Raw genomic sequence first — 26,450 nt, forward strand, 5'->3', positions numbered from 1 at the left:
TTTCTTTTTTTCTTTTCCTCTAGAGTTATCACTGGGTTTCAGTGCCAGCACTACATACAAACCCACAGCTTCTGGCGGTCACTTTTTCCCCATTTTATTTGAAAGAACAGAGAGAGAAATTGAGAGAGGCGTGGAAGACAGGGAGAAAGATAGACACCTGCAAACCGCTTGTGAAGTGCAAGCACCCTTCAGGTGGGGAACGAAGGCTTAAGCCCCCAGATCCTTGTGCACAGTACTATGTATGCTTAACTGGGTGTGACACACACACACACACACACACACACACACACACACACACACACACGCACTTTCTGAAGTGTGAGAACTTATCTGAACTGTGAGAAGAGATGGATGGGGTTGAGACACGAATGACAACGTGAATCCATTTAATGCCACAGAACTGTTCACTTTACAGTTGATTGAGATGGGAAATAAATAAGAGAATAAGGAAGACAGTTGGGGAGATAGCATCCTGGTTATACAAAAAGTCTTCCATGCCTGAGGTACCAAAGGACCCAGTTCAATCCCTAGCACCACCATAAATAGTACTGACCGGAGCTCTGGAATAAAGGGGAATAGGGGAAGGAAAGGAATCAAGGAGAGAAGGAAAGACAGAGATATAAGGAGAGACAGAAATAGAGAGACAAAGAGAGAGAAGCCAAAAGGAGCTTTGGAGTAAATGAGTCCAGGGCAACTACGACATTGTTAATCCCAGCTGGTCACCCCCCATCACGCTGAAGCCCCCCTCTGCCCCAAGCCTCACATCACCAGGAACTGGGACCCCAGACCCCAGACACTTAGCCCTGAGGAGTCTGCACAGGCCCCCATTTCTCTCCCCTGCCAGGGCCAGATGACAGAAGCAGCAAGGAAGGGAGGAGCAACACAGGGGTGAATACTTAGCAGGTGTGGGTTTGCAACAGCAGAGCAGAACAGGGATGCTGGCTGGTTTCTGAGTGGCGTCAGGAAAGAGACAGAAGAAGTGCAGCAAGGGCCTCACCGAAGCAGCAGAAATCCGATGGTTCTTGCCCGACGTGGCATTTTTCCTGTTGGTGTAGCGGGAGGCATAGGTACGAGGGGGCACCTGAGGGGGCATGGTCTTGCTCCGGGCCACTGGCTTGCCAGGAGTGTCCCTGCCAAAGTCCAGGGCCTGACGGCCCTCCTTCCATCCCCTGGTGGCGTCCTGCAACTCCGTGTCATAGGTGGACTTGAGGTTGAGCCGAGTAATGGCGTCATTGATGCCATCATAGTCCACAGAGCCCAGAAGGTGCCCTGGGCCACCACCTCCTGGCTCCCCTTCCTGCTCCAGGATCCTGCGCCCCAGCAGCTTGTCCACAGGTGACTGTGACAATGAGAAAGTGTTGATATCATTGGGCTGGGAGACTTTGGAGGATGAAGGGGACCCCTTTCTGGGAGGCAGTGGAGGGGTATCCCAGATGGAGACTCGGGGAGGCAGAGGAGGTGGGGACAGTTTCTTGGAAGAACTCTCTACATCCCCCGATCCTGGAGACAAAGAGAGCCCCCTGTCAGAGCCATCAAAAATATAGAGATAGTCTCCCACCGGGGAAGCTTTGGGCCAGGGCTCTGGGCCAGGCTGGGAGCCCTGGGAGGTAGAGAGGGTGGATGGCTCCTCCTGCAGGGAGAGTGAGTTGTAATTGAGGGTGGGATCTGAGCCAGAGAGACCGCGAAGCAGCTTGAGGTCGTGCCGCCTCCCCGCCGGCTTGCTGTAGAAGTCAAGGTCGGGCTCGTCCCAGCTGATGAGAGACTGGTCTGCATTCTGCTTGGCTCTGCTCTCTTCCTTATCGTGCCGGAGCCGGGACAGAGCATCGTACTCCATTTGCAGGGCTTCGGCCATGGCCAGCTCCTTGCGGCTGATGCCCACTGACTCCAGGGACTTCCAGTGTTCTCCATTGCCCTGAGTCGATGACATTGTGAGGATGAACAAAACAGAGAAAACGAGGAGCTCTTCTACTTCCTGCTGGTGTCGGGTCTACAGGGCTGTGGCATGATGTCTGGGCACCTGCAGGCGAGGGATGCAAACGTCAATCATTCTGGCCCACCCAGAGACATGGCCTTGGGGGCTGGAGAAAGAGCTCACTGGGTAGGATTTGAGCCTTGGCACCACATGAAAGATGTTACAGCACCAATGGGAGCTCTAATACTGTCTGTCTCTCTTTCCAAATGAAAAGTTATCCTGGCATGGTGCAATAAAAAATGCATGAGGCCCCAGCTCCACCTAAAAAAATAATCTGACTTAAAAGACATAACTTGGACTAATATCTGTTACTGCAGCAACTAAAACAGATGGAAAGAAACTGAAACGGGGGGGGGGGGTCCCAAGACAACTTTTACCCATTTACCTGTATTTTTAGCTATAAATATTGTCATTTCTGATCCTTAATTCTCACCTTCAACTCTCTCTTTCTCCCATGTGCCCCAGGAAAGAAAAAGACTCATCAACCAAGAGGAAATAAGGCTTCCCAGGTAGTTTCAAGAGGACAGCTCTCAAAGTATGCTGGTGCAGAATGGAAATGGTATAACCACCTTGAAAAGCGTATGACTCAACTGCCCAGTTACTTACCCAAGAGATGTCTACACACAGACTTTGGACTTGCATATTCATAGCAGGTTTTTTTTTGTTTGTTTTTGTTTTTTTTTTTTTAGATAAAGACAGAGAGGCTAGGAGAGACTATAGCACCAGAGCTTTCTTCAGTGTGGTAGGGGCCAAGCTGAACCTGAGTTGCAAACATGGCAAAATAGTACACTATCCAAGTGAGCTGTTTTGCTGGCCCTATTCATAAAAGTTTTATTTGAAGTATTTGGGGTCAGGTGGTGGTGCACTCAGTTGAGCATACACGTTATCATGCACAAGAATCCAGGTTCGGGAGTCGGGCAGTAGCGCAGCAGGTTAAGCACATGTGGCACAAAGCACAAGGACCAGCATGAGGATCCTGGTTCTAGCCTCCGGCTCCCCACCTGCAGGGGAGTCGCTTCACAAGCAGTGAAGCAGGTCTGCAGGTGTCTATCTTTCTCTCATCTCTGTCTTTCCCTCCTATCACCATTTCTCTCTGTCCTATCCAACAACAATGGCATCAATCATAACTACAATAAAACAACAAGGGCAACAAAAGGGAATAAATAAATATTAAAAAAAAAAAAAGAATCCAGGTTCAAATCCCTGGTTCCCACTTCCCACTTATACAAGGGAAGCTTCACAAGTATTGGAGCAGTGCTGCAAGTATTCTCTCTCTCTCCCTCTCTCTCTCTCTCTCTGCCCCCACCCTCTCAAATTCTCTCTGTCCTATCAGATAAAATTAAACACAAAGAAACAGAAATATCAAGAACTAGAAATGACCCAAACATCTACTGACAAGTGGAAATTTTTTTAATGTATTATGCCCACACAGTTGAATACTACTCAGCAACAAAAAGGAACAAAATCAGCTAAGTGCATGTGCTCAAAGCGCAAGGACCAGCATAAGAATCCCGGTTCAAGCCCCCGGCTCCCCATCTGCAGGGGAGTTGCTTCACAGACAGTGAAGCAGGTCTGCAGGTGTCTATCTTTATCTCCTCATCTCTGTCTTCCCCTCCTCTCTCCATTTCTCTCTGTCCTATTCAACAATGATGACATCAATAACAACAACAATAACTACAACAAGAAAACAGCAAGGGTAACAAAAGGGAATAAATAAATTTTAAAAAAGAGGAACAAAATCTAACACATGTACATACATGGGTGAATGTCAAAGTAACTATGCTAAGAAGGATTCCATTAATTGGGAAAGAGTGGGCAGAGGGAAATTGTGGGAATGATGAGTTCATTCTTGATGTGGCCATGGTTACACAGGTACATACATATGTCAAAACTTATAAAGTTGCACACTTTAAATATGTACAGTTTATCAATGCCAGTTACAAGTCAATAAAGTTATAAATGAAAAGTGCAATAAAACCATATTAATCAAACCTCAGAGTGCGCTAGGATCCTCCCCATATGCCAATATGCACAATAAAATCAAGCTTGTCAGCAGGTGCAATCCAGGTGCCTGATGGACTGCAGGTGTGTAAAAATAATGTCTTCCACACACCCACGGGGGAAGTCAGGCAAGGGGGAAATCCTCTCTACTCCCAGCCCCAGGCTAGTTGCCTCTGGCTACAAGCAGTTTCCTTTAAATTCCAGTGTGAGTATCCTTTTAGAAAGAAAAAGGGGAGGGGAGGGGAGGGGAGGGGAGGGGAGGGGAGGGGAGGGGAGGGGAGGGGAGGGGAGGGGAGGGAAAGAGGTCAGGTGGTAGTGCTGGTAGTGGTAGTGCACAGCTCACTTGGTACCATATACAAGCACCCAGGATCACCTGGAGGAGGAAAGTTTCAGGAGTAGTGAAGCGCTGCTGCAGATGTCTCTCCTCTCCACTCCCTCTAAATTTTTTGTCTCTATTAAATTAATAAATAAAATATTTTTAAAAATAAAGGCCCTGGTGCAGCACAAGCACGAAGCCCCAGCCTGAGGGCCATGGATGGCTGAGTGAATCTGAAAACCACTACACTTGAGATGCAGCTTCTCCCAAGGTGAAATAGCTTGAATCCAGTCTCAGCACACAGTAAGTGCTGCTCTATTAATTTCTCTGCCTATAGTTTTTCACTCATCAACAGAGCCTTAAAGATTATGGCTGACCTACAGAGGATAATAGGAAGCCTTGTTATTTGACATTTAAAGAACTTAGATGACTAGAAATACTGAGATCATAGCTGCCCAGAATTAAACAACTGATCCAGGAAAGAAAAGTCTTAGTGCATTTGATGGGAGACACCAGATAAATGACCAAAGTTAGACTGAGTCAGGTCTTTTAATCCAGAGAATGACTACATTTCTTAGCATGAGCAGAGTATTCAAATTGGCCTTAGCCAGGCACCATTGTGAAAAGGAACATTGAGGTCACTGAAAATAATCTCCCTCAACTTCCTGCCTCTCTTCTCATTAACTTATCCAGGCTTGCACCCTGCCTTTCACCCTTCTGAAGCAGCAAGGGTTGCTCTCATCACTAAGCCCCATTCAGTGTCATGCTCCAGAAATAATTCTTCCTTCCCCTCTATCTGCCTTTCTTCTCCATAACTGAACAGAGCACATGTACAAGTTCAAGCTTCTTCTAGTTGAAGAAAAAGTAAGACAAGAAAAGGAGAGAAAGAAGGAGGGAGGGGAGAGAGGAAAGAGAGAGAAAGGAAAAAGGACAAAATAAAGCTTTGTGTGGTGAGCATTTCCCTTGCATTTGTCCCTAACTCATACCCTCAACTTTGCCTTCTTTTCTCAGTCAAGCTTCAGGAGAACAGACAACATGTTTCCAAATTCCTGATTCCCATTTATTGTAATCTGCTTTCTGCCTCCAGCATTCCAAGAAAACTGCTCCAGCAGTGATGCCCAGGCCATTCCATGCCTCAGGCTCCATTTCATTCTACAGAGCCATTCCCTTCTTCCTTAAACCCTCTGGCTTCTTGATATCCACCCACCCCACATGTCCTTCACATTATTTTGGTCCTTCTCTTCCCCTAACCATTCCTGAAATGCCAGTGTTGGCTCAGAAGTCCATTATTGGCCCACTGTTAATTGGACACATAACCCCCACCATTATCCCACCCCTCCCTGTTCTCGTCTGCTCTCACCATTTAAATGTTCTCTCCCCTCAAGCTTATATGCCCATCCAGCTCTCAAACTCCAAATGCCCAAAATGAATTATCACCATCTTTTTTTTTTTATTGTCACCAAGATTATCAGTGGGGCTTGTGTCTGCATGTTAAATTCACTGCTTCAGGGGTGGGTGGGTGGGGAGAATACAGGTCCATGAAGGATGATAAATGACATAGTGGGGGTTGTATTGTTAAATGGGAAACTGGGGAATGTTATGCATGTACAAACTATTGTACTTACTGTTGAATGTAAAACATTAATTCCCCAATAAAGAAAAAAAATTTTTTTAAATTCACTGCTTCTGGTGGTCTGTCTGTATTTGATTTATTTGTTTATTTACTTTGGATAGACAGAAAAATTCAAAGAAAGGGGGGAGATTGGGGAAAAGAGAGATACCTTGGCACTGTTTTAACACTTGTGAAGCTTTCCCCCTTGCAAGTGGAGACCAGGGGCTTGAACCTTGGTCCTTGCACATTGTAACATGAGCATTACCAGGTGCACTACTACCTGCTCCCTGTCTATCTTTCTCTCTCCTTCCTTCCTTCCTTACAACTTGATAGGACAAGGACAAATTGAGAGGGGAAGAGGGTGGAGGGAGGTAAAAAATAGGAGAGAGAAAGAGAGAGAGAGACCTGCAGTACTGCTTCACCACTCATGAAGCTTCCCCCATGCAGCTAGGGGCCAGGGACTTGAACCTAAGTCCTTGTGCATGATATTATGAGCTCTCAGCTGGGTGAGCCACTACTTAGCCCCCAAACTGTCATATTCTTCCTTCTCCTGAACTATCTAGTAATCTAAGCTCAAACCCCACCACCACCCAGGACTCCTTCTTTCTACCCCTATATTTAACCAAGGTTTGCCAACTCTCTCTCTTTAATGCTTCCCAAATCCAGTCCCTCCTTTTAACTGCTGCAGCCCTAATTAAACTTCTATCTTCCATGAGGGGATTATTACAAAACTAGTACAGACATGGGCCCTTTGGAATATAACTAAAATAGGCCTACTAGCTATCTTCAAAACGGAGACCCTAAATCTTCATCTGCAATATTCTAGCCTTTAGGCTCATGATTAGTCAACAATTTGTTTGGCATTATATGTTTACTCTTTTTCAGCCACCAGGTTCCAGATGCTACCATGATGCCAACCGGACTTCCCTGGGCAGACAAACCCACCAGTGTGTCCTGGAGCCCCGCTTCCCCAGAGCCCTTCTCCACTAGGGAAAGGGAGAGACAGGCTGGGAGTATGGATCAACCTGTTAATGCCCATGTTCATCGGGGAAGCAATTACAGAAGCCAGACCTTCCACCTTCTGCACGCCATAATGACCCTGGGTCCATAATCCCCAGAGGGTTAAAGAATAGGAAAGCTATCAGGGGAGGGGATGGGATGCAGAGTTCTGGTGGGGAAAATTGGGTGGAGTTGTAACCCTCTTATCCTATGGTTTTGTCAGTGTTTCCTGTTTATAAATAAAAAATTAGAAAGAAAGAAAGAGGAAGGAAGGAAGGAAGGAAGGAAGGAAGGAAGCAAGGAAGGAAGCAAGGAAGGAAGCAAGGAAGGAAGCAAGGAAGGAAGGAAGAAAAAGAATCTGAACTAGGATGTTAATTTCTCTAGGGTGAAGTTTTCTGGGTGGAGAGGAAGGAGTGAGAATTTATAGACATGGAAGGTAGGGTCCTTCCTTAGAGTCTTGTCCAAGGCAGAACTGGGCTTTGGCTAACTGGCCAGGTAGAATAAAGGCAGGAGGATGGGCGGACAGGGTCACCACACAAAGTGCCCCACAGTGCTGAGATTCTGGACTCCGACCTACTGATTTTCTCAGGCAAATGCCCCAGAGAATTCCAGTATATCCCAGGGCTCAAGGCAGCTCTAGGAGGGAAAAGGCCTAAGGGGGATCCAGCAGTCCTTCTGGAACTCTCTCCAGACAGGAATTCCAAGGCAGGCCAGCTAACCCTCTCTAACCACTGGCCCCTGGCTCCGGCCAGAATACCACCAGACTGGCAGGTCATGGAACCTAACTAGCCGAACCCATGCCTGGAACCACACTGGCAGCTGCTCCTTCAAGAAAATTCAGGTCCTGCGCTCACATTGATGCTGAGAGCTCAGTGGGCAGGAGGCAGGATGAGGAGAGTCATCCCCCTCCACCCCCCAGCCCACCTCCCCACCCCCCCATTCCCCACCCCGCAAACTGAAGAAGGTCAGAGCAGCAGCCAGACACAGGGAAAGAGCAGAAAACAAAAGAGGGGAAGCAGGGGAACCAGACCCACCAACTCTGAGCTACAGCCAGCTGGCTTCATCCAATAACTCAAGCCCCAAATTTCATTCCTGGGGAAGGGGGAGCTGGTACGCAGAGTATGTTAAGAATCAGTCTCCTGCTTTCCCTTTTGCCCAATTCAGCTCGCTTTCTTCCAGTCTCAGATGGGTTGGATGACGTTAATATAGTTCTATTCCCTCCAGGACTACTAGGAATTCTATTAAAAAAGAAAAAAAGCAAATGTCCCTGTAGGTACCAAGAAAAAGGTGACACAGACAAGCACCTGGGTCTCTGCTACTCTGTAGCTCCTCTGGGATGAGATGGCCAGGCCAGCATCACTGAGCTACACCACAGGGTCCCCCACATGTTACAGTCCTGGTGAAAAGCCTCTAACCACAATAAAGGGAACTGTGGGAATGGCACCCCCTGGAGTTGTGCACCTAGGTAGCCCTGGCTGCATGTTCTTCCAACGTCCCTCTCTGTGAGCAGATGGAAATGGTTTCACAGGTCAAGTTCCATCAGCTTCCTTTCACCACCTGCATGTCCTCACTGTCAACATTTCCCCACATTTGCTCTCTCTCTCTCTGCTTAATAATATAAAAAGTGAGATGCAGGGGGATTGGGCGGTAGCACAGAGGGTTAAACGCATGTGGCACAAAGCGCAAGGACCCACGTAAGGATCCCGATTCGAGCCCCCGGCTCCCCACCTGCAAGGGAGTCACTTCACAGGCATTGAAGCAGGTTTGCAGGTGTCTATCTTTCTCTCCCTCTCCCTGTCTTTCCTTCCTCTCTCCATTTCTCTCTGTCCTATCCAACAGCAAACAACATTAACAACAACAATAATAACCACAACAAGGCTACAACAACAAGGGCAACAAAAGGGGAAAAACATGGCCTCTAGGAGCAGTGGATTCATGATGCAGGCACTGAGCCCCAGCAATAACCCTAGAGGCAAAAAAAAAAAAGTGAGATGCAAACATTCTCTACTAAATACATCAGCCTTAATAGTTTTTTTTAAGATTTATTTATTTATTTATTTAATGAGAGAGAAAAAAGAACCAGAGCATCATTCTGGCACATGTATTGCCAGTGATCAAACTCGGAACCTCATGCCAGAGAGTCCAATGTTTTATCCACTGCATTACCTCCCAAGTCACTTCAACCTGAATCTTTTCAGAACCAAGACATCGGGACTGGGGAGATAGCATAGTGGTTCTGCAAAAGACTTCCATACCTGAGGCTCGGAGGTTTCAGGTTCAATCCCCAGCACCATCATAAGCCAGAGTTGAGTAGTGTTCTGGTGCCTCTAGCTCTCATTAAAATAAAAAGTAAATAAAATATTTAAATGAGAGAAGCAAGACATATCCCATAGAAACACAACAGCAATAGCACACCTAAAGAAAATCTCAGGGGCTGGGTGGTGGCACACCTGGTTGAACGCACAAGGATCCAGGTTTGAGCCCCTGGTCCCCACCTGCAGGGGGGATGCTTCATGAGTGGTGAAGCACGGCTGCAGGGGTCTCTCTGTCTTGGGAGTTGGGCAGTAGCGCAGCGGATTAAGCACATGTGGCGTGAAGCACAAGGACCATCATGAGGATGCCGGTTTGAGCCCCCGGCTCCCCACCTGCAGGGGAGTCGCTTCACAGGCAGTGAAGTAGGTCTGCAGGTGTCTGTCTTTCTCTCCCCTTCTCTGTCTTCCCCTCCTCTCTCCATCTCTCTCTGTCCTATCTAACAACAATGACATCAATAACAACAATAATAACTACAATAACAATGAAAAACAAGGGCAACAAAAGTAAAAATAAATAAATATAAAAAAGAAAATAATAATTTTAAAAAAGAAAATCTCATACTGACAGTATTATCACATATATATGCATATGTATATATTCCCATTTGAACGTTGAGTGTTCACTATTGTCATCTGCAAAGTTGTTCACACATAGAAATTTCTGGCCCCTCTCTAAGGGCCTGGTTCAGTGAGTCAAATCCTTGAACTCTCAATGTCCCTCTAGTGACTCAGATATCCAGCAGGGTTTGACACTCCCCACCCCCAATACTTCAGGATTTCAGAAGCCCAGAAAGACAAGAAGGCCCCTACAGAGCACCAGGCAGTGAGCTGGTAAAGGAAAGACCTGCTGACGGCCCAGAACATCAGTGCCAGGGCTCAGGCAGTACCAGGCACCAGACTCAGCCACACAGCTGCCAGCACATGGCTGGAGGCCACCGGGGGAGGAAATGGGGTCAGGGCAGAGCCACACAATGGTTCAGAATCAAAGGGTGGAGAGAGGAGGGGACACTCCCTCCGGCTGCCTGCCCAAGCAGGCTCTGGTCAGTCCCAGTGCCAGAGAGGGAGGAGCTGGGCCAGTGCTGATACCAGCTGCAGGTGGGGATGGTGCCTGCTCTCCTGCTGGTAATGGGGGCAGCCCATGGATGGGTGCCCCAGGATGGGACCCCGCAGTATCCAGGTGAGTGAGGCACAATTCCTAGGAGCTGAGGGTCTGCTCAAGGTGAAAGACACAGCGTGCCTTAACTCCTGCTCACTGGGTAGTGAAAACAGAAGAGTCTCAAGCAAGGCGATGAAAAGTACAGAGGGTTTCAAGTCTCCAGCCTTGGGCATCCCAACTTTAGCAGTTTCCACTAGAGGGAGAGAACTCAGTCCTAGCACTACCCCAGGAAGTAACCTTCAGTACCTCCCTAGGGTCAGAAGGCTGGAGGCCCAAAGAAATGTCTTTCACTTTCTCGTTCTCACTCTCTGTCTTTCACTTTTTGTAGAGCAAGAGCTATAGGGATGTGAGGTTTCCCCCTTCCTCCAGGCTGCTTTTTCACTCTGATAGGCAGAGAGAGGCAGAGACAGCACAGCAGTGGAGCTCCTTCCAGTGCCCAAACACCTCCCATGTAGCAATGGGGACTCAAACCTGGGTCCTGTCCATGATGAGGCACTTGCCCTACCAAGTGAGCTATCTCCCTGGCCCTCAGAGTTTTCTTTGCAGACAGGACCCCTGCTCCTGTCTACCCCATCACACAAACCCACTGGCTCTGCAGCCAGGAACCCAACCTCACTCCACACACCTGCATCCCAGGTCCAATGCCCCAGTTCCAACAGGGACCAACTAGTAAGCCCTGCCACCAGGAAGGCCACCCACCAGCACGGAGACCTGGAAGGAAGGTCGTGAGGCCAGCTCTCTGTCTAGGAGAACACTCATCCCTGCTTCCCAGTTGAGCCCTTCCAGGTGTTACACGGCCCTGAGAGCTGCTTTGAAATTGGGCCCATCACTGAATCACACACACCAACATGGTCTTTCTCTTATCTGACCCTTACTCTCTCCATGGGGCTCTCATTTGGCTTCAAAAGTGGGGAGACAGAAAATAACCACCTGTGCCTCTTCGCATGCATCCAACCCCCTCGCCAGCCTCCCCTGGACCCAATCACAGCGGGCTCAGTCCTTGTTCCTAGAAAACTTACTCTGGGCTGGGGAGTAGACAGCATAATGGTTATGCAAAAAGACACTCATGCCTGAAACTCCAAAGTCCCAGGTTCAGTCCCCCATACCACCATAAGCCAGAATTGATCAGTGCTCTGGTAGAAAGAAAGAAAAAGGGTGGGGGGTAGGTAGATAGCATAATGGTTATGCAAAGAGACTTTCATGCCTGAGGCTACAAAGTCCCACACTGAATCCCCCGCATCACCATAAACCAGAGCTGAGCAGTGCTTTGGTAAAAAAAAAAAAAAAAAGGGGGGGGGGGGGAGTCTGGGCAGTAGTGCAGCGGGTTAAGTGCACATGGTGCCAAGTGCAAGGACCAGCATTATGATCCCAGTTCAAGCCCCCAGCTCCCCACCTCCTGCAGAGGAGTCGCTTCACAAGCGTTGAAGCAGGTCTACCCTTTCTACCCTCCCCTCCTCTCTCCATTTCTCTCTGTCCTATCCAATAACAACAACATCAATAGCAACAATAATAACTACAACAATAAAACAACAAGGGCAACAAAAGGGAATAAATAAAATTTTAAAAATTTTAAAAAAAGAATGAAAACTCTATTATCTCTCTACTCCCCACACCTCACCCACCTAGACTTTCCACTGACTCCAAGCCAAAGTGGATATAAGAGTTAGCAGAAGCCTGGAAGTGGTGCACCTGGTAGAGTACATATATTACAGTGTGCAAGGGCCCAAGTTCAAGCCCCTGATCTCCACCTGCAGGGGGGAAGCTTCATGAGTGGTAAAGCAGTGCTGCAGGTGTCTCTTCTCTTTTTCTCTCTCTCTTTCTCCCCCCCTTCAATTTATCTCTGTTCTATCAAATAGAAGACAGAAAAACAAAAAACAAACAAACAAACACACACAAAGGGTTACAGAGGGGCTCAGTAGACCTGAGCAAAGCATAGGGCAGAGGCTGGGAGGCTATGTAGTTAGAACTGACATGGTTAGATTGAACTGGGCTTGCAATCAGCGCTCTGGATTCCCTTGGAGTTTCCAGTCCCAGTTTAGAAGTTGTGCAGTTGGTTCTGCTCCCTCTCTCTCCCTAGCCCTCACTCAGCAATGTCAGAAGTTCAGTGCGATGACAAGGAAGGAAGAGGTGTGGTCATCAGTAGAGAGAGTGCTAAATTTGCATATGTGATGTCCTGGGTTCAATCCCTGCCACTGTGTATTACAGAATATCCTGCCTCCCGCTCTCTCTCTCTCTCTCTCTCTCTCTCTCTCGTAAAAATAAATAAGTGTTTTCAGAATAAAACTTTCCTTCCTAGAGCTGATGATTAAATGTCTGCGCCAAGAGCTGGCAAGCAACTGAATGGACGCTCTGGCAAGGAGGAAAGAAAGGTCTTGGCAGTGGGTGGCTCTCCAGCCCAGAAGCCAGGTGGCCACATCGCCTTCATCATCTGGTCCATACTTCCTGTCTCCCACCTCTGCCCTCAGCCACCACAGCCCCAATGGCCAGCCCTACTGGTTCAGACAGACCAGACCCCTCCAAGGAGCACAGTGCTTAAGGGCTATTCCTCTAGCCTGAGACAGCACCATGTGTGCATGTGACCCAGGTTCAAGTTCAGCCACCACAGCACTGGGGGAAGCTTCAGTGCTGTGTGTCTCTCCCTCTCTCCTCCCTCTGTCTTTCTCGGGCCGGAAAAAGTTGGTTCAGTGGTCTGGTAGGTGGCACAGTGGACAGTGTTGGGACTCTTAAATATGAGATCCCAAGTTCAATCTCCAGCAGCACATGTACCAGAGTCTGGTTCTTTCTCCTCCTATGTCTCATGAGTTAAAAAAAAAAAAAAAAAAAAAAGTCAGCCCATAGTGGCAAAGCTGGGCAGACTAGCTGAGATCACTCTGATGGAAACTTCAGAAAAAGAAAAAAAAATTTATAGTGTTGATCTATCAATTATGAGATACCAAGTTCAACCCCCAGCACTGTATGTGCTAGAGTGATGCTCTGGTTCTCTTTCTCACTAACAAATCAATATTTATTTCTTTCTTCCTTTTCTCTCTCTCTTTCTTTCTTTCTTGATGATGCTGGGGATTGAACCTGGGACCTTTGGTGCCTCTGGCATAAAAGGCTCTTTGCATAACCATTATGCTCTCTCCCTAGCCTCCAAATAAATTTCTCTTTATCCCAGTACCACACAAGTGTGCCAAAGAACTGGAGAAAGCTCTGGAGACGTGAGATATCTTTCTCTCTCTCTTTTTTTGTATGTATGTTTTTGTGATACCAGGGTCTTGTAAATATGCAATTCCACTCCACCCACACCCAATCTACCATCCTTGTTTTATTGAATGAGAGAGGGAGAAGGAGAAGGAGAGGGAGAGGAAGAGATACCAAAACACCAGAACTTCTCCCAGTGCTGTGGCACTCCCAAGCGGTACTGCGTGCCCCCAAGTCAACCACATGGCAAGCTATCTCCTAGTACTTTTTCTGTTTTCTGAAATAGAAGGGGAAGAAGAAAATAGAAAAGTTGTCTAGTAGCTATGAAATTACATATATGTGAGGCCTCCAGATCCATAGAAAAATAAATTAATATATTTATAAAAGCATGTAGAAATGGGGCGGTAGCACAGTAGAGTAAGTGTACATGGCACTATGTGCAAGGACCGGCATAAGGATCCTGGTTTGAGCCCCCCGCTCCCCATCTGCAGGGGGGTTGCTTCACAAGCAGTGAAGCAGGCCTGCAGGTGTCTATCTTTCTCTCCACCTCTCTGTCTTCCCCTCCTCTCTCAATTTCTCTCTGTCTTATACAGCAATGATAAACAAAAAGGAAAAAAATAGCCTCCAGGAGCAGGGGATTCATAGTGAAGGCACCAGCCCCAACAATAACCCTGGAGGCAGAAAAAAAAATGTGCCCCACCCACTGAGTACCCACCCACCACCACTACATTCACCCCACCCAATGCTGTAGAAACTTCCTCTGCACACCGGTGCATCTCATATCAGAAAAATGACCCCAACATTTCCAAATAGCAACATCTAGGAGCCCCTTGTCTTTCAGAACAGGCTGTGACCTCCATGAAGTAGGAAGAAAGCCCCAGGGAGGCTGTCCATCGGGAAAGGGGTGCAGCTGAAAAGGGGGCACAGTCTGATGCCCTGCACACACAGGGCCACCTCTGCCACCCCCACCCCAGCTCCACTCCCCAGCCTGAGGCCCTTTGGACCAAGTTCTCCCAGAGGGGGCCAGGAAGCAGGTCACAACTGTCCCCAAACAGCAGAGACACCAAAGTGAGGACAAGCCAACAGGGCTCTGCTTTCCTGGGAGGACTCACCAGAGGGAAGAGATGAGAGACAGTCCCACCACCTCCATCCACCTCTTCCCCAGTTCTGAGTGTCCTCAAATCCTTAACAGTAGGCAGGGCTAAGCCATCAGAACCTGCAAGAAAGAATTATGCCCCAGCCCCATTGACTAGGGGACAGGTGTACCTCGGGGGAACTGCAGAGGCACCCACCTAACCAGAGCGCACCCACAATGCCTGTGAGCCCATCTTCCAGAAGGTCTTTAGTTAGAGATGGAGGCTCTGATTTTTCAATTGGAACAGTCCTCTGGCTGTTTGCTGCTGCACCTTTCTGGAACAGCTGCAAGGTCAATCTAATTTCCACGGCAGGGCCTGAGCTCACTCAGGGAGGGTGCAGTCAGCAGTCCCTGGGTGGGGCAGTTTGGGTGGGTAAGGTAGGGACATCTCCCTGTAAGATGGGTGTGGGTGCAGGAACCATGGGCAGAGACAGCTGTGTGGGCTGTGGGCTGTGGGCTGTGGCAGTTCATGGCCCCAGCCACCTGCTTGGGGCCTGAGGAGATAGGAAGGAAATTGAGCAGAAAAAGGCTGAGACATGGGGCAGAGGGTAGATAGCATAATGGGTATGCAAAAGACTCTCATGCCTGAGGCTCCAAAGTCCCAAATTCAATCCCCCATACAACTATGAGCCAGAGCTGAGCAGTACTCTGGAAAAAAAAAAAAAAAAAGGCTGAGACATGGGCCTAAGAGGCAGCACAGTGGGTAAAGCACTGAACTCTCAAGCAGGAGGGTCCTGAGTTGGATCCCTGATATCCCATATATCAGAGAGATGCTCTGGGTCATGGTCTACCTGATCAATAGCACATATGTACAAGGACCTGGGTTCCAGTCCCCACTTCTCACCTGCAGGAGGGATACAGTAAATTCATGGTGCCAGCATGGAGCCCCAGCAATAACCCTTGAAGCAATTAAAAAGTAATAAAAAATAAGCAATAAATAATTAAATATTTTTTTAATTAAAGGCTAGAGAGACAGCATAGGCGTTCTGCATATGACTTTTATGTCTGAGGCTCTGTACTCCCAGGGTCAATCTCTACCACAACCACAAGCCCAAGCTGAGTAATGCTCTGGCAAGAAAGAAAGAAGAGAAGGGGAGGGGAGGGGAGGGGAGGGGAGGGGAGGGGAAGGGAGGGGAGGGGAGGGGAGGGGAGGGGAGGGGAGGGGAGGGGAGGGGAGGGGAGAGGAGAGGAGAGGAGAGGAGAGGAGAGGAGAGGAGAGGAGAGGAGAGGAGAGGAGAGGAGAGGAGAGGAGAGGAGAGGAGAGGAGAGGAGAGGAGAGGAGAGGAGAGGAGAGGAGAGAAGAGAAGAGAAGAGAAGAGAAGAGAAGAGAAGAGAATAAAACAGTTGAGTCAGACTCCCATAAAAACAAACTAGGAGGGAGTCAGGAGGTAGCGCAGCAGGTTAAGCGCAAGTGGCACAAAGCTCAAGGACTGGCAGAAGGATCCCAGTTCGAGCCCCCGGCTCCCCACCTGCAGGGGAGTTGATTCACAAGCAGTGAAGCGGGTCTGCAGGTGTCTATCTTTCTCTCTCCTTCTCTGTCTTCCCCTCCTCTCTCCATTTCTCTCTGTCCTATCCAACAACGACAACAACAATAACAACAGCAATAATAACTACAACAATAAAACAACAAGGGCAACAAAAGGGAATAAATATTTTTAAAAAAAAGAAGAAGAAGAAAAAGAAAAGAAACCAACTAGGAGCTGAAGACCAGCCCCCAAGTGGCACCCAGAGGACACCCAGGGCAAGGTCCCTCCCTCCTTCCTTGCCCACTGTCCCTAAACTAGCTGTCTTCAATCTGTGCTCTCTCCACACAGGGCTCCAGAGCATCCGTGGTCCACTAGAACCACTCTTAGGGCCCCAAGCCACAGTTAACACAGCTTTCCCCACACCCCCACAACCCTACAACCCCACACCCACTGAGCTTCCCTCTCCCTACCCTATACACTACACCCGACCCAGGCCTCCACACCTCCCCAAGCCCCACCTCCTATACACGACTTTCAGACCCGCCTACCTGACTCATCCCAGCACAGTATACACACACACCTCCTCCACACACCCTGAGAAGAGAGCAAGCTGACCTGAACACAATGAGGTCACAGTCTGGCTGTCACTGGCAAACATGTCCTAGAAAAGGAGGCCTGAACCAGGAAGCAAAAGGAAACCAGAACCCCTGAGCCCAGAGCAATAGTCCACATTCCTGCATGCTGGGAGCAGGTCAGGAGCACCAGGGAACAAAGTGCCCAGAGGCCCCTGTCACTACCAAGCAGTGGAGTCTGGGGACTAGGGTGTGAAAGGAATGACACCAGCTCTTCCTAAGCAGTCCCCATCTCTCAGGCCAGGACAAGAACACCACAAAAGCAGCCCACCACCAAAGATCTGGTTGACACCTGGGTGTTAGAGACCTAGGTGTCGGCCCCTCCCAGGACATTTACATTTAAGAAGCAAGGGAGAGCAGAGGAGGGCCTGGACCAACCGGCTCTTGGCTCTGGCTCTCCAAGTGCACAGGGAACCTTCTAGTGGCACCAGGAGGAATGTGGGTGGATGTCTAATGTGGTTGGATCCCTAATGTGGGCAGGCCTCTCCTGGTCCCAGCTCCTGAACACCAGCAATTTTAATCCCTCTGTCTGTGTGTTTTTAAAAGATTTGCTAAGGGAGTCTGGCGGCAGCACAGCAGGTTAAGCACAGGTGGCACAAAGCGCAAGGACCAGAGTAAGGATCCTGGTTCCAGCCCCCTCCTCCCCACCTGCAGGGGAGTTGCTTCACAAGTGGTGAAGCAGGTCTGCAGGTCTCTGTCTTTCTCTCCCCCTCTCTGTCTTCCTCTCCTCTCTCCATTTCTCTCTGTCCTATCCAACAACAATAAGAATAACTACAACAATAAAACAACAAGGGCAACAAAAGGGAATAAATAAGTATTTTTTTAAAAAAGACTTGTTAAACAATGGGGGGGGAGAGGTGAGGAGACAGCATATGGTTATGCAAAAGACTTTCATGCCACTTCCAAGGTCCCAGGTTCAATTCCCAATACCACCATAAACCAGAGATGGACACTGCTTTGGTTTTTCTCTCTGTATCTCTCTTTCTCTCTCATTAAAAAAAATAAATATAATGAGAGAGAGAGAACAGCATCAACCTGGCTTGTGTGATGCCAGGGATTCATCTTAGGACCTCAAGATTGACAGTCTAGTGCTTGATCAACTGCACCAATTCCAGGGTGCTCTCTTTTATTTAAAGATAAATTTTGGGAGCCAGGGACTCGAACCGGGATTCTCATGCTGGTTCTTGAGCTTCGTGCCACGTGCACTTAACCCACTGCACTACCGCCCGACTCCCAAAAGTTGTATTTTAAAGGATTGTTAATAAAATGGAAAATGTTGATATTAAATGAGAATGTGGGATGAATTTTATGCTCAATGTGATAACCAATTAATTTTTTAAATCATATACACACATACACATAAGCACACTAAGAGCCATTAAATCTGTACAACAGAGCCATAAGTACATTTTTCTTTCAATTTATGTATCTTTTCTAATGAGAATGTGTGAACATCCCAGGGTAGAAAAAATATAAATTAGTGGTCCGGGAGGTGGCGCAATGAATAAGGCATTGGACTCTCAAGCATGAGGTCCTGAGTTTGATCCCCTGAAGCACATGTACCAAAGTAATGTCTGGCTCTTTCTCTTTCTCCTATCTTTCTCATTAATAAATGAATAAAATGTTTAGACAAATTTTATTTATTATTTATGGGAGTTTCACATGAGACATGAGAAAGGGAGAGAGAAAACAGAAAAGCTCTCTGGTACATATGGTGCCAGACACTGAACTGGGAAACAGGCATGCAAGTCTAATGCTCTACCAGTTGAACTATTTCCCTGGTCACCCAGCAAATCCTCTGGTTTGTTGTTACTCTGGAACTTCACTGCTCTAGACTGACTTTTTCAGATAGAGACAAAGAGAGACTACTGCACAGCAATTGTCTTCAATGTGGTGGGGACTGGGATTGAACCTGGGTCATTCCCATGATAAAGGAAGCACACTATCCAAGTGAGCCATCCTGCCAGCCCCCAGATATCTCCTGATTCCAGATCTCACTCCTCCAACACACACACACACACACACACACACACACACACACATACACACCACACACCATGCCTGGCCACTATGCCTGTCTACTGACCCTTCTGATTCCAGCCTAAAGTGACCCACTGGCCGCCAGGCCTTCTTCTGTGGAACCCCAGTTCCCAAGCTGGATGTCTCCATTCTTCCTGGTATCTGACCAGAAGGCTCTCCTGCTACAGGTCAGTCGAGGATTCTGAACCCCTAGGCTGGATCACCCTAGTCAAAGGAGAAATACCACTGGGGATGCAGGGCCCGAGAGAAACTGGGAGAAGACTCTCCCCCAACGGTCTCTCATAGCCCTGGATTCTCCATCCACGGGGAAGGGGGTACCTGGATGGGAGGTCAGAGAGAGGGCCACAGGCAAGAGTTCTGAGGCAGCTGGTCTGGAGGATCCCAGCTAGGCGCCCCTGCGTCAGCCCCAATGCCCAGTCTACCTCCCTACCTCAACCAGGCATGTCCCGATGGAAGGTTCCCATATCCTCGACTGTGCTCATCTGCAGGGACAGCCCTAGACAGGCTCCCTGCACCACAGTGGCTATCCCGCTGGTCCCCAAAACTATGGATGTAGAGGGTGTGGGGCACCTTACTCTTGTTCCTGCTTGCTTGGTCTCTTCTTCCCACACCGATATACAATGTTCAGAAGTCCTACCTGGTGGTCCGGGAGGTGGCACAGTGGATAACGCATCGGACTCTCAAGCATGAGGTCCTGACTTCAATCACTGGCAGCACATGTACCAGAGTGATGTCTGGCTCTTTCTCTCTCTCCTCCTATCTTTTTCACTAATAAATAAATAGGGAGTCAGGTGGTAGTGCAGCAGGTTAAGCGTACGTGGTGCAAAACACAAGGACCTGCATAAGGATCCCAGTTCAAGCCCCCGGCTCCCCACCTGCAGGGGAGTTGATTCACAGGTGGTGAAGCAGGTCTGCAGGTGTCTGTATTTCTCTCCCCCTCTTTCTTCCCCTCCTCTCTCCATTTCTCTCTGTCCTATCCAACAATGAACAACATCAACAACAACAATAACTACAACAATAAAAACAACAAGGGCAACAAAAAGGGAAGAAAGAAATATTAATAAATAAATAAAATCTTTAATTAAAAAAAAAAAAAGAAGTCCTACCTGGCTGGTCATTTCCATCTCTCTGTCACCCTTTAACTTTTGGTGTCCGGGACACTGATACTGTGTGTGACACAGCTGATTCAAACAACATTGTGACCTGGGAGGCAGAGCAGTATCTAAACTAAAGCGCTGGCCTCTCGAGCACGGGGTCTTGTGTTCAGCCCCTGCTGACTCATGTACCAGAGCAATGTCTGGTTCTCTCTTCCTCTCTCCTCCTCTCTCAGGTTAGAGAATTTATGATATGCAGGCCTCCGATTCATGTAAATGTTAAAAAGATCAGCTATTAGGAAAACTACTGCTAATATGAGTAACAGGAAAAAATTCTCCTAGCACAAGTCTCTATGAGACCAAATAATCAAATAAAAATGAGATAAAATAAAATAAAACAAAACCACAGTAGCCCTGGTAGTCAGAGGTTCCAGACCAACACATCTGTCTTTGATGGTGATATATCTTTTTTTTTCCTCCAAGGTTATCGATGGGGCTCAGTGCCTACATTATGCATCCACTGCTCCTGGAGGCCATTTTTGTTGCCCTTATTGTTGTTATTGTCATTGTTGTTGTTGGGTAGGACAGAGAGAAATCAAGAGAGGAGGAGCAGACAGAGAGGGGGAGAAAGATAGACACCTGCAGACCTGCTTCACCACTTGTGAAGCAACTCCCCTGCAGGTGGGGAGCCGGGGGCTCGAACCGGGATCCTTACACCAGTCTTTACACTTCACACCATGTGCGTTTAACCCACTGCGCTACTGCTTGGCCCCTGGTAATACATCTTTTAAAAAACATATATGGGATAGGGGTAGATAGCATCATGATTATGCAAAGAGACTTTCATGCCTGAGACTCTAAGGTCCCAGGTTCAATCCCCTACACCACCATAAACCAGAACTGAGCAGTGCTCTGGTGCTATAAAAAAAAAAATTTTTTTAAGTTAAAAAAAAAAATGTGTACATATATATTTTTTAAAATGTTTTAAGCTTTATTTGATAGGACAGAAAGAAACTAAGAGGGGCTAGGGCTTGGGAGTCCTGAGATTCCCAAACAGACTTGATGGGCCTAGAACTCGAATAAATCCCTCTCTCCATTGTTACTGGTCATCTCTATCAGGAACAACACAATAGACCCCTTTATGGGCCCCCACAGGACCTTGCCCTCAACTTGGATCAACAACGGTAGAGAATGTTCCATCCTCCCTTTGGAGGATGGACAACACACTCTATGCTACACCTGAGGAAGATGGGTCAATATTGGGACAACTTGGAATGTTCCTATTCATGACCACAGAATGTGAACTCAGATCTATAGGGATACAGAGGTCACATAGGCTCCTAAGCTAAATATGGGCCCCAGATCACATCAAATCGATGGGGTTTACAGTCAACAATATTTATACCCCTTTCCCAGATTTCTGTCTCTTTTCCAGCCATGATATCACCTCCCCAGACAATAACTTGGATCCACCTGCATATCAGATTTCAGGCTCAGGGGAAAAAAGAAAAAGAAAAAAGTAGAAAAAAAAAAACAACCTAGTATAGCCGCAGGCTCTTCGGAATATAACTAAAATAGGCCTACTAGCCTATACAAAGTGAAGGACCCCCGCCCCCCCAACTCTTCATCTGCACTATTCTAGCCTTTAGGTTCATGACTGGTCAACAATTTGTTTGGCTTTGTATGTTAACTCTCTTTTCAGCCACCAGGTTCCAGATGCTAACATGATGCCAAACAGACTTCCCTGGACAGACAACCCCACCAATGTGTCCTAGAGCTCTGCCTCCCCAGAGCCCTTCCCCACTAGGGAAAGAGAGAGACAGGCTGGGAGTATGGACCAACCTGTCAATGCCCATGTTCAGCAGGGAAGCAATTACAGAAGCCAGACCTTCCAACTTCTGCATCCCAAAATGACCTTGTGTCCATACTCCCAGAGGGTTAAAGAATAGGAAGGCTATCAGGAGAGGGGATGGGATATAGAGTCCTGGTGGTGGGAATTGTGTGGAGTTGTACCCCTCTTATCCTGTGGTTTAGTCAATGTTTCCTTTTTATAAATAAATTTTTTTTAAATTGCAAGGAGGATGACAGAGGGCCTAATGGGAGTTGTATTGTTATATGGAAAACTGAGAAATGTTATGCATGTACAACCTATTGTATTTACTGTCAAATGTAAAACATTAATTTCCCAATAAATAAATTTTTTAAATAATTAATTAATTAATTTTTAAAAAAGAAACTAAGAGGGAAGCAGGATAGAAAGGGACAGAGAGGGTAGGGGTGGGGGCAGGTGGGTGGGATGGGACACAATCTTTTGGTGATGGGAATGGTGTTTATGTACACACCTATTAAACTGTAGTAATATAAACCACTATTTAATTAATATGAGAGGGGAAAAATTTGACTGTATGTCTAACAAAGGAACTTTTCAAAGCTAACCCAATTACCAAATAACGTGATGATAACAGTAACTAACCATTGTCTTCTCGAACCCAAGGACAGCAGGAACCTCACATCTCCACTATAGAGCCTAAACTTCCCCCAGTCCTAGGACCCTAGGGTAGGGCCCACTTTCCCGTATGCTTCTCCCAATTCTTATCAAACAATATTGCATCTGCTGATCGCAACCTAATCAACGCAAATAGTGCCACCCCAGCATGTTTCACTTCAGACTGTGTCCAGAGACTTCAGGTGTGGAACGACAACCCTTCAGCTTCATCACTTGAGTGAGACCTTTCCTTTCATAGTATTCTCTAATTCCATCCCAGGTGGTTCACTTCCTAACAAATGCCCAAAACCTAGATATAGACCACGTTCCGTGAGATAGAGCATATGTTCACATGTATCCATAAACTAGGGAAAATATATACCAGAAAGCAGTAGTACACTAGAGTTTGCAGTGAGTACCCCCCAACACTTCATCTCCACTATTCCAACCTTTGGGTCCATGATTCTTCAACAATTTGTTTGGCTTTGTATGTTAACTCTCTTTTCAGCCACCAGGTTCCAGATGCCATCAGGATGCCAGTCAGGCTTCCCTGGACTGAAGACCCCACCAATGCATCCTGGAGCTCAGCTTCCCCAGAGACTCACCCTTCTAGGGAAAGAGAAAGGCAGACTGGGAGCATGGATCAACCAGTCAACACCCATGTTCAGCGGGGAAGCAATTACAGAAGCCAGACCTCCCACCTTCTACAACCCACAACGACCCTGGGTCTATGCTCCCAGAGGGATAGAGAATGGGAAAGGTGTTGGGGAGGGGGTGGGATATGGAGATTGGGTGGTGCGAATTGTGTGGAGTTGTACCCCCCATCCTATGATTTTGTTAATGTCTCCTTTCTTAAATAAATAAATAAATTTATAAAAAATAATAATAATAAAGGGAGAGAGAGAGAGACACCCGCAGTACTGCTTTCCCACTTGTGAAGCTTCCTACCCTACAGGTGGATCTGGGAACCTGAACCCAGATCCTTGCACATGGTAACATGTGCTCTCAGCCAGGTGTGCCACCACCCAGTCTTCAAATACATTTTATTTGTTTTTAATGAGAGAGATACAGAGAGCTGTACGTCTCAGCTCTGATTTATGATGGTACTGGGATTGAACCTAGGACCTCACAGCCTCAGGCAGGATAATCTCTTGCATAACCATTATGAGATACATTTTTCTTTTTTACTTTATTGAAGGTTGCAGTTGACAGTAACATACAATAGTTTGTACATGTATAATATTTCCACATAACGATACAACCCCCACTAGGTCCTCCTCTGCCAGCATGTTCCAGGGGAGCTACAACATCTTGTTTTGTATCTCAGCACACTGAAGGATCAAGAAAATGTACTTTTTTCCCCAATAAAGAAATAAAAAGAAAGAAAGAAAATGTACTTTTATTTATTTGTATTGTCTTTAAATGGGTGCTGGGAATCAAATCCAGGACCTCATACATTCAAAGCATATGTTCTACCACTGAGCTACATTCTGGGTTGATTCAGTGACCTGGGGCTGGGGGGAGGAGTAGAACAAGGAAAGACAGAGACAACACCCTGCAAAGGGTGAGGGCTATTCAGCAGAGGGCTAGACCAGCTGACAGTAACACACATTCCACTAACCCCAAGTTAGGGAGGCCTGCAGGGTTCTACCAGGGAAGTAGGCGGTTGGACTGGGGAGACAGCATAATGGTGATGCAAAAGGCTTTTGTGGCCCCCAAGCACATTTTTTAGGAGAATAGAAAAAATGCTACAAATGTTTATCAGAAAAGACCTAGAATTGCCAAAACAATCTTGAGAAAAAAAAGAACAGAACCGGAGGCATCACACTCCCAGATTTCAAACTGTATTATAGGGCCATTGTCATCAAAACTGCTTGGTACTGGAACATGAATAGACACACTGACCAGTGGAATAGAATTGAGAGCCCAGAAGTGAGGCCCCACACCTATGGACATCTAATCTTTGACAAAGGGGCCCAGACTATTAAATGGGGAAAGCAGAGTCTCTTCAACAAATGGTGTTGGAAATAATGGGTTGAAACATGCAGAAGAATGAAACTGAATCACTGTATTTCACCAAATACAAAAGTAAATTCCAAGTGGATAAGGACTTGGATGTTAGACCACAAACTATCAGATACTTAGAAGAAAATATTGGCAGAATTCTTTTCCGCATAAATTTTAAAGGCATCTTCAAGGAAACAAATCCAATTACAAAGAAGACTAAGGCAAGTAAAAACCTATGGGACTACATCAAATTAAAAAAGCTACTGTACAGCAAAAGAAACCACTACCCAAACTAAGAGACCCCTCACAGAATGGAAGAAGATCTTTACATGCCATACATCAGATAAGAGTTTAATAACCAACATATATAAAGAGCTTGCCAAACTCAACAACAAGACAACAAATAACCCCATCCAAAAATGGGGGGAGGACTTGGACAAAATATTCACCACAGAAGAGATCCAAAAGGCCAAGAAACACATGAAAAAATGCTCCAAGTCTCTGATTGTCAGAGAAATGCAAATAAAGACAACAGTGAGATATCACTTCACTCCTGTGAGAATGTCATACATCAGAAAAGGCAACAGCAGCAAATGCTGGAGAGGGTGTGGGGTCAAAGGAACCCTCATACACTGCTGGTGGGAATGTCAATTGGTCCAACCTCTGTGGAGAACAGTCTGGAGAACTCTCAGAAGGCTAGAAATGGACCTACCCTATGACCCTCCAATTCCTCTCCTGGGGATATATCCTAAGGAACCCAACACATCCATCCAAAAAGATCTGTGTACTCATATGTTCTTGGCAGCACAATTTATAATAGCCAAAACCTGGAAGCAACCCAGGTGCCCAACAACAGATGAGTGGCTGAGCAAGTTGTGGTATATATACACAATGGAATACTACTCAGCTGTAAAAAATGGTGACTTCACTGTTTTCAGCCAATCTTGGATGGACCTTGAAAAAAATCATGTTGAGTGAAATAAGTCAGAAACAAAAGGATTAATATGGGATGATCTCACTCTCAGGCAGAAGTTGAAAAACAAGATCAGAAAAGAAAACACAAGTAGAACCTGAAATGGAATTGGCGTATTGCACCAAAGTAAAAGACTCTGGGGTGGGTGGGTGGGGAGAATACAGGTCCATGAAGGATGATAAATGACATAGTGGGGGTTGTATTGTTAAATGGGAAACTGGGGAATGCTATGCATATACAAACTACTGTATTTACTGTTGAATGTAAAACATTAATTCCCCAATAAAGAAATAAATTTAAAAAAAAAAAACAATAAAAAAAATAAAAAGAGAAGAGTCAGAGCTAGGGAGACAGCAGAAGGGTTCTGCCAAAAAGTTTCCTGCCTGTGGCTCTGAGGCGTCAGGTTCAGTCCCCAGCACCACCATCTGCCAGAGTTGGGGGGCTGGGTGGTGGCGCACCTGGCTGAGTGCACCTGCCACAGGGCACAAGGACCCGGGTTCAAGCCCCTGGCCCCACCTGCAGGGGTGAAGCATCCCAAACTGTGAGGCAAGGCTGCAGGGCTCTCTCCCCTCTCAGTGTCTCTCTGTATCATAAATAAATGAAAATAAATAAAATATGTTCTTAAAAAGAACAAAGCTCAACATAAAAAAAAAAAGGCTATTGTGCCTGAGCTCAAAATCCCAGTCTCAATCCCCAGCATCACAATAAATCAAAGCTGAGGGAGTCCGGTGGTAGCAAAGCGCAGGGACCAGCATAAAGATCCCGGTTCAAGCCCCCGGCTCTCCACCTGCAGGGGAGTCACTTCACAAGCAGTGAAGCAGGTCTGCAGGTGTCTTTCTTTCCCCTCTCTATCTTCTCCTCCTCTCTCCATTTTTCTCTGTCCTATCCAACAACGACAATATCAACAACAATAATAAAACTACAACAATAAAAAAAAGGACAAAAGGGAATGAATAAATAAATAAAATCAAAGCTGAGCACTGCTGTTTCCTAGGACAGAGAGAGAGGGAGAGAGACAGATATGGAGGCAGGATGTAGAAATCATTCTTGATGAGATTAGCTGCATG

The 26,450-nt window shown here is 46.9% G+C and overlaps 1 protein-coding gene across 2 annotated transcripts in view; it reads right to left on the reverse strand.

Annotated features, from left to right (window-relative positions):
• The window catches only part of PIK3C2B (phosphatidylinositol-4-phosphate 3-kinase catalytic subunit type 2 beta), a 106,664-nt gene that overhangs the window by 67,129 nt on the left and 13,085 nt on the right, over positions 1–26,450 (reverse strand). The window contains exon 2 of one of the 2 annotated variants that reach the window (XM_060178659.1): positions 998–2,017. In XM_060178659.1, coding sequence (XP_060034642.1) covers positions 998–1,927 — 930 coding nt within the window. In that variant the 5' untranslated portion in view covers positions 1,928–2,017. Of the gene's footprint in view, positions 1–997; positions 2,021–26,450 lie in introns of those variants that run through there. The other variant, XM_060178660.1, reaches the window with a different exon arrangement.

This window comes from Erinaceus europaeus, chromosome 19, assembly GCF_950295315.1.
Source record: "Erinaceus europaeus chromosome 19, mEriEur2.1, whole genome shotgun sequence".
In the NCBI taxonomy this organism is placed as follows: Eukaryota; Metazoa; Chordata; class Mammalia; order Eulipotyphla; family Erinaceidae; genus Erinaceus; species Erinaceus europaeus.